We start from the raw sequence: 8,448 nt of genomic DNA on the forward strand, positions 1-8,448 counted from the left end.
GGCGGCGGCAGCCCGCAGGGCCCCGACCCGGAGCAGGTGGGTGCTGGACGGCGGCGCCCGGCCCCAACCGTCGGGGCAGGGCCCCTCGGGGGCTTTTTGTGGGGGGGACGCTCCCGACGGGGCAGCTCTGCGGTGTGGGGGGTAGCTCCTGCCCCAGCGCTGAATTGCCAAGAGTTTTCCGCTCTTTCCAGTCTCAAAGTCAAATTAAACCCGCCGGCTTTGGTCAAACATTGTAGAATTGGGACAAGTGGGTTGTTTTTGGGTTTTTTTTCCCTCCCCTCCCAGGCGGAAGAGAGGGAGATTCAAGGCTGGATTTTTGGTTTGTTTGTTTGTTTGTTTGTTTGCTGGTTGGTGTTTCCAGCCCCCCACCCTCCGTCCCCACCGTCCCCTCTGCTCCTGTTGAAAAAACGGGAGCTGTACAGCCGTGCGTGGTACCAGCCGGTGTCCGGAGCCGCGTTGCTTTTTGTTGGTGTTGCTGTTGTTTTTCAAAAGTCCATTTGGCCGAAACACGCTGGCTGGACGGGACCCGCGCTGCAATTAAAATGGATTCGGCATCTCTCTTATTTTTGGCATGGGGCAGTGGAATTTTTGGGCCCCGTTCTCCTGCCCGCGCGCTCGGTACAGGCTTTGCTTTCCTCTTCCAAAGCGCTTTATTCTGAGGTGAAGAATGATAGACCATCAGGGCCTTTTCTGATGGCATCGTTATCTTTTCTTTTTTTTAAAAATGTTCCTTTGGTCATTTCTTTTTTTTTTCTTTTTTTTTTTTCTTTTTTTTTTTAATTTTTCTTTCGGTTAGACAATCGAAAACATCAAAGTTTATCTCCATGAAAAAGAACTATGGAAGAAATTTCATGAAGCCGGCACCGAAATGATCATAACCAAAGCAGGCAGGTTAGTAAAAATATTTGTATGTGGTATTTTTTTGCTGTTATTCGGTATTAAATGTGCCCGTTTGCTGATCGTAAATTAAGTTTTCGAAGTACTGAGAGACTTAGCGTTGATAACAGGTATCCGTATTGGTCTAGAGGCAAAAGCAATCGGCACTGGTGGTAGAGGTGATCTCTTTTATTAGACCAACTGGATTTTTGCAAAAAAAAAAAAAATTCTTTAATTGCAAGCTTTCGGGCGCAAACACCCTTCATGAGGCATTGGAGAAAAGACCGTAAAAGTTCTCCTGGGTAGAAGTGATATGGGAATGATAGGGTTGATCGCTGAATTTGAAGAAACCGTGATTGCAAATTCATTTGGGTTAGTTGCGTGGTTCGAATTCTGCAAGTAGTCTAAGCACTGTTTGGATGTGGCTAGAAATGAGCGTGCCATTTTAAGAGAAGCAAAAAATACTGCTTTGGACAATGGGCTTTGATTGCCTGAAAAACCCGGATTTGTTTTATTCGTTTTTGACGAAACTTCATTTTATAATTTCTCAGTCCTTTTTGCATGAAAGCAGGAAGAAACCTCCTCTGGAGGGTGCAGTAGGAAACGTTGTGGATTTGTGAAAAGAAGGGAAACTTAGAACGAGACATCTCCTGATAATCCTGTTTTTAAGCCTTTATCGAGCGGCGGGTAGAAGCTGCCATTTTCTGCGTGCGGATAGCCAGGTGGGAATTAGCCCGGCTGTGCCTTAGACTGGAAACACCTCCGTGCGCTTGCTGAATGAAGGGCACGCTCAGATAAATTGGTGGGACTTGAGGATGCTCAGCCGGTGAGGTGGCCTTCAGTATATTGTAGGACTAAACCCCATTTTAACCCCAAACCCATTTTAAACTTTGCACACGGTGGCATTGTGAATCCACGCCGCAGCATGAATAGGAGACCTTGCCAGGCACCAGTCTGACAGTCAGATTGCTCGGATCTTATGATCCTACTGAAGTCAGTGGCAAGTCTGCCCTTGGGATCAGGGTCCTGTTATTGAAAATTAAAAATTACTTCAAGCCCTTTAAATTCAAAGGCAGCTCAGTTCAGTACCATCTTTCTATGGCAGCTGCTGCTTTTGTGCAAAATTGTGCTTGGAGAATCATAAAGGGTAAAGGAAACCGTCAGGAGTGGTGGGAAATGTTTAGGGCAAAAATGCTAAATTCCACATAGAGGTCATGCTTCTCCCTGAGCTAAATCCAACCCCGAGATCCGTACTCTAGGACAGTGGTTCTCAACCTTTTTTTGTATTGGGACCCATTTGTAAACTTCGATGGCCAGTGCCCCTTGCTCCTGACCCTCTGCCCCCCGCCGCCAGGCCCCAGCCCCCCAGTATGTGGGGCATGAGGGGCCCCAAGCAGCCCATCGCAGGCTGGAGCTCTGCCAGCCTGCAAAGGAAAAGCTGCGGTTTCCCACATTTTTCTTCCTTCAAAGAAAATCACTTTTTAAAGTTTGTTACTCCATTTTTAAAGTTTGCACCCCTTTCGTGTATTCTTGTGACCCACTTCTGGGTCGCGACCCATGGGACTCCTAGGACTCTGCTACCCGGGGCTGGCTTCCGAGGGCAGCCGTGCCCTGTTCACAGCCGACAAGAAACCAGTGAGTGCGTTTCCTAACTGGCAGCCTGTCTGCATTGTTGCTCTCCTCTGAGCACTTCAAGGGCTGTTTTCCCCTTTCCCTGTGCCCACAAAAATGCAGCTCCATAACTATTGGCAGCGGTGGCAAGGTGCGCTAGGATCTCATTCCAGCAAACTGAACTTTCCCATGAATCACAAGGGGATGAGGCAAAACTGTATTTGTATATCCAGGTCAGCTACTTTAAGTTCCTGGTGATGTACAGTTTTGTTGGCAGGATGGTCCAGTTTGTTAGTTGTGGTGCAGGGAAGGACTCATCCTCCATTCGCGCTTGGCTTTGTATGGTCTTAGGGCTTGGTGTTTAACCCTTAGCTGATGTGATCAGTCCCTTTCCCTCCAAGAGGACTACTTACTGCTCATGGAAACAAAGGCAGCAGGATCAGAGTCTCGGCTATTTAGCCCTAAATTTATAGTCTTGTGTGAGAAGTAGTAGACCTTAACCACATTCTAGATATTACACCTCTCCCATGCGTTTGTTATCTCTGTGTCAGTCTCAGTTTAGCTTGTTTGAACAAGTCCATATGGGCAGGGCTCGGTCCTACATTCTTCGTTCACTTGGAGTGTCCCGGGACGTCCGGTTCGTGCTTCATGATGGGACAGAGTGGCTCTGGGGATTGACCCCAGGATATGAGGCCCTTCATTTCCTGATTACCACATCCAGATTCTCTGCTGGGGAAAATCAGTGCACCTCTATTAAAGTCAACGGGGTGGTTCAGATTGACCACAGCGGAGAACGTGGCCCTGGGCTTGAAACGGGGGCCCGAGTCGGTACAGATGAAATGCCATTCGTCTGCAAGGACTAATTGCTGAATAACAGAAAGTGAGTCAGTGACTTCACTTCTGTTCCTTGCGGGCGGTTATAATCACCGTCAACCTAAATGGAAACTGGCAACTCGGGGAGCCTCAGCAGAGAAGGCAACAATGGACTGGGCCTGGAAACTCGGTTTGATCCACCTACGGACTGGCAGGTCAGCGAGGGGGTGTGCTGGGGGCTTTGTATGCACATGTGTATAAGCTACCATTGCCCGTGCCTTTACCTGCAGTGCAGTAAACAGGGGACTTCGGTCTCCTCCAGGCCCATCGCTCCAGCGATTCTTGCCAGCCCTGAAAATAAAATAGTTAATAAAAACATTAAGCGTGAACCATGTTAAGCCCTGGGCAGATAGGACTAATATAGCTCGTAGCTGAGCCATGAGTCAAACCCTGCAGCGCCAGTTCTGGAAACTGAAAAGTCCCGCAGCAGAAGTGTGCAGTTTGGAGTCCTTATTTCAAATCTTAGCGCACCCAAGCCATTTAAATAAACAGCGGTAGCAGCAGCAATCCTCCCAGCGACCAGAGTCTGATATTTCAAGGGGAGTTAGAGCGGGTTTTCATTCTTCTGTGAGCAAAAAATAAAATAAAAAAATACGGCTCCAGCTGATTTTAAGCACCATTTATGACCCTGATCTGGGGATCGTCTTGGTGCGGGGGCTAAGTGGGCACCGTGATTCTCCCCCACCCCCGTGCGGGCTGTGAGAAAGATCAGCTCTCGCAAACGTCTGCCTTCTTTAAAGAAAAAGAGGAGCCTCATTTGCATCTCTAAGGTTGAAATGGGGTCTTTTGTGTGCTCCAAGGAGAGTAAAGAGAAGATGAGGGGAAGCACTACCTCTATGGTGATCGTGTAAAATTGCCTTTCTGTAGTAATAAGCCAAATATTGATAACTCTGGAGGGCCGAGTTTTAATTCTTTGTAAAACTCCACTGAGCGAGTCCGCTATAAATTACCAGGAATTTAGGGCTGAGAACAGCTTTGGGGGATAATTCCTCCCTCGTAGGGCTGATTGTTAGGAGACGTTAGGAGAACACAGCGAACTCCGCATTGAAACGGAGTGATGTTGGTGCCAAGAACGCTTGATTTATAAAGTGGAAACATCTTTAAAATGCACTCGCTATCTTTTTAATGTTTGACTGTTCCATCGTAGGGGGGGAAAGAGATTATTTTATATTAAAAGGCTCATCAACAGATAAAAAGTTTATGTTAGCAAAGTTCCCTGAACTTTGCATAAAACCGCTCGCCTCCTTCATATATAAAACACTGTGCGTTGCAGTGTACAGGACACGGCGCCCGGTGGTATATAAATCAGTGCCTGTGTCATGTTCCTCCCTTTTTTTTGGTTTGTTCTGTGTGCATTTTTGGGGGGTTTTTTAATTTGCACCCAGAATAATTTTATTTTACTTTACGTATTTTCTAGTCTACATTAAACAAAATGCCACAATTCATCGAGCACTTAGGTCTGCGCTCCCTGCCCTCTCCCAGTTCTTAGGAGTTGTAGGAATGAAGCTACAAAGAAGATGGAAAATTAGAGACAAAAAAATCATTCTTTTTTAAGCATACAAAAAATTAAGATATTATTTTAAATGGATTTTAATAAGGGGATCATGGGTCAAACACTGCCTTTATCTTTATATGGGGGACCCGGGTCCTAAGTATGACCCGGGTCCTGCAAAGAGGTCCACGTAAGTGGAAATGTTTTAACTGCCTGGAGCCCAAATGAAGTTGTGGGGGGAGGTGGGAGGAGGGGGCTCCACAGGGGTCTGCCTGTTCTCTCTGTAGGATCGTGGCATATAGGTGCATTCCTCTTTGTGAAATATTATAAGCCAGGCATGCAGCTCTAAATGACAAATTTAGAAGTTCATACAGAGAGATAATGATACAATTTTCCAGAAAAGTCCCCTTTACTATAAAAGCAGTTCTGTAAATGGAGAGGTCCTTTTAAGTTACCTTAATAAAATAAATCGAGATGAGATCATAAAGGCAACACCGCATGTTTGGAATTTAAATAAAGGCAAATACTGAGTGTGCATGTGCAGTTTTCCCATCCTTGTATACGCTTGCTCTACAGTGCTCGATCGAGATGAATTTACCCCCTTTGCTTTAGGGTCATTCCTTTAACCAAAAAAAAAGAAAGAGGTGTAATAGCTACAAATATCGTATGGTAGCAAGAAAAAAACAAATTATAGATCATCCTAATATGCTGCTTTTCTATTCAGTTTTATCTCCATGCTCTCATGTACACTCAAATTAAGCAAGCCCCAGAGTTTTAGCAATTTTTATGGCAAAAATCATTCTCTGTCTTCTAATTTTCTTGATCTTCCCCACTTTACTTGCTCAAGCAGTCCTTGCTCATGGAAGAAACATCTTTGCCTATCAATATTTCTTTTTCCCCCTTTTTTCCTGTTTTCTCAGCATTATGTTTCCTCCAAACTGTTTCTTTTGCCCCTCAGAAACCAACCCCTTGTCCCATTTTTATTCAGGTGGGCACATGAACGGGCACAGAGGCTCCTGCGCTGTCCTTAACACAACTGCCTGGCTACTCAGTAGGGAGTGCCAGTCAACAGAGCATCTGCCTGACCCTAAAACGATATGCAGCCTTTTCTACTGTGATGCTGCGCAACCGGGGGTTTGTGACACCGGCTAAAAGGTTCCAATCACGATTTTAAAGCATACAGGGCAACAAAGCCAGCCTCAATTTTCACTTGATCTGCTGATCAGAGCTGTGTGGAGATGGAGGTTGTTGCTTTTAAGGTCCTCTGAGGATCTTTATGCTACGTATTGTACAGAAAATCTTTCAGCTAAGACAGACCCCAACTTCGGTATGTGGAAACGTTGCAAACCACTCTGTGATTTTTAGATTTAATTTTTTAGAGTGGCTTAATCCTGTTCCAGTCGAGTTGAGATAAACCCAAATCAAGCCAGTTTAAGGTGACGGAGGTTTGCACCCATTTAAATTCGCACCTTGGATTATGCTGTTGCAGCTTGCTCAGACAGGCAACCCCTGAACGGCTGAGATGGTTCAATGTCACCTGGGGGAAAGGGATGCCCATTTCTCATTCGATTAAAGAATCCCTTAAGACGGTTTTGAAAAAAATCTCAGCTAAAAGCTGTCAGTTTTTTCAAAAAAGCAAACCCACCTATTTAATACCCCAGGGCAATTAGGGAATGTGAGCCATCAATTCAGACTAAAGTGCCTCGTCCTAAATTCGGGGGTTTGCATTTCCACTGCATGGGCGAGACTTGTGTTCCCGCCAGCGACCTCCGAAGGGGCAGAAGCTGGCTCCACTGACTTTTGGCTGTGTTGCTGCACATGTCACCAGCTCTGGCAGGGAACAAACAGCTTCTTGAACTCGGGAAAAGCCAGGGCAATGAAGGAAGAACTGATTTTCATGTACTTTTATCTTCGAATGACAACAATTGTTTGAAGTCTCTCCTTATAGTCTGCTAATGACTTGGGCTGTTGACTGTATTGCTGAAGCCTTTCCAGGCTACTTTGACGCGGCTCTCGTGCTAGTAACCCATGGCAGTGCTAGCTAGGCAAGCTTGCAGAGAAAAGATTTGATTAAGCAAAACCAAATAGGGCAGGTCTCCAGCATGTACGTGGCTTGTTTGCCTTTGCCTTGAAAGGCGGCACAGAAGCGCCAGACTCCCTCAGACCGAACTAGTGAGAGTCCAGTCCCTGTTGGGGACCAGTATCAAGTCCTGGAGTATTTAACCTTACGGACCGAACCTATCCCTACTCCTGCAGAGTGTGTCACATGCCTGGAGCCCCACCAAAGATGGAGCCGGCTGCCTTATAAGGACCAAATTTGTCCTGAACCAGCACAAAGCTCACTGCGATCTCTCGTGCAACTTCTTTATAGGGTACCTTTGTACTTTGATATTTATGCTTCAGTAAACTTCATCTAAATTTAGCTCATCCATCCTCTGTTACGCTTTGGACCTTCTATAACGGACCGTTGTAAATTTTTGAGCTTTCAGAGGGGAAAACCAAACCGGAGGCAAAGCATCTTATTGCAAGGAGTTTGTCCATAGTTTAATTTGCAGTGGGGCAAGGGGAGGAAATGATACTAGATCATTAAAGCCGTCTTGCCACTAGCTCCGTTCTCAAGCGTGTGAGAAGCAAGGCTTTCTTTTAAAATTGGATGAGCTGGCCAGAAAAATTTAAATATAACCTCCCCCTGCCAAAATATAAAAATTCCCCTAACTGTCTGACCTTCTCATCATTAGGTCATGGTCTTGCCACCAGATAAATCTCTCCTATCTGTCCATAGACTGTGAGTTCAATGTTGCTTGTGTTAGTGACAGTGAATTTGGGGCTGAAAAATGAACTACTGATGAGAACTCCTGTTGAACCTGTATTGTTTGTTATTCTGAGGCAAGGATCTGGCATGGGCTAATCCAGCACTTCAAAGTTAACTGCTTTTACTTTGTATACAGAGCGTCATAGCGGAGTGGCGCGGGTGATAAGAGAAATAAGGGACTGGAGGGTTCGGATACACTGGGAAAATGGGACCCTGTTGAAAAGCTCTTTGATCTCTTGAAAGTATTTTCTGAAAGCAAGAATCTATCAAAAAGGAAATACCACCACCAAAAAAAAAAAAAGCAAAAAAAAGAAATAGTTGACATCCCCAGATTGGTATCAGTTTACCCCAGGGAATATTAGTTTGAAAAAGTTCTGTAAATCGATGGGAGCCATTTTATCAAAAATAAGAATGTTGTTAAAACAGGGATTTTGCTCTTGATGCATCTGCCCTTGAGTTTTTCTTCTAAGCAGGTAATATTTTTCCAAAAGTGGCTACACATCATTTTCAAGAGGAACGTAGGGCCGGGTTCTCCTCACAGTGGCAGTTTGGGCGTTTCAAAAGCACCTACCCGTTCCCCTTCGCATTTTCAACAGCCTTTGAAAACCTGGGTCTGAACAAAAAGCCCACAGGCAAATACTCTGAACTCTGCAGGTGACCCCCCTCCAGCTTTTAAGAGGCTAAGGCCAAGCTTTCCACATGCAATTGATTTTTGGCTTCCTCAAAATGAGCCTGTCCAGCCAGAGACGCATTTCACGGGCTTTGATTTTTTTTTTTTTTGGGG

The 8,448-nt window shown here is 45.4% G+C and overlaps 1 protein-coding gene across 1 annotated transcript in view; it reads left to right on the plus strand.

Annotated features, from left to right (window-relative positions):
* The window catches only part of TBX4 (T-box 4), a gene marked incomplete at its 5' end in the record, with an annotated part of 67,355 nt that overhangs the window by 6,429 nt on the left and 52,478 nt on the right, over positions 1-8,448 (plus strand). The window contains one exon of the mRNA XM_019511119.1: positions 797-891. Within this exon, the coding sequence (XP_019366664.1) occupies positions 797-891 (95 nt within the window). The remainder of the gene's footprint in view (positions 1-796; positions 892-8,448) is intronic.

The sequence above is a fragment of the Gavialis gangeticus genome, unplaced genomic scaffold (genome assembly GCF_001723915.1).
Source record: "Gavialis gangeticus isolate Ggan-Ray unplaced genomic scaffold, GavGan_comp1, whole genome shotgun sequence".
NCBI classification, from domain to species: domain Eukaryota; kingdom Metazoa; phylum Chordata; order Crocodylia; family Gavialidae; genus Gavialis; species Gavialis gangeticus.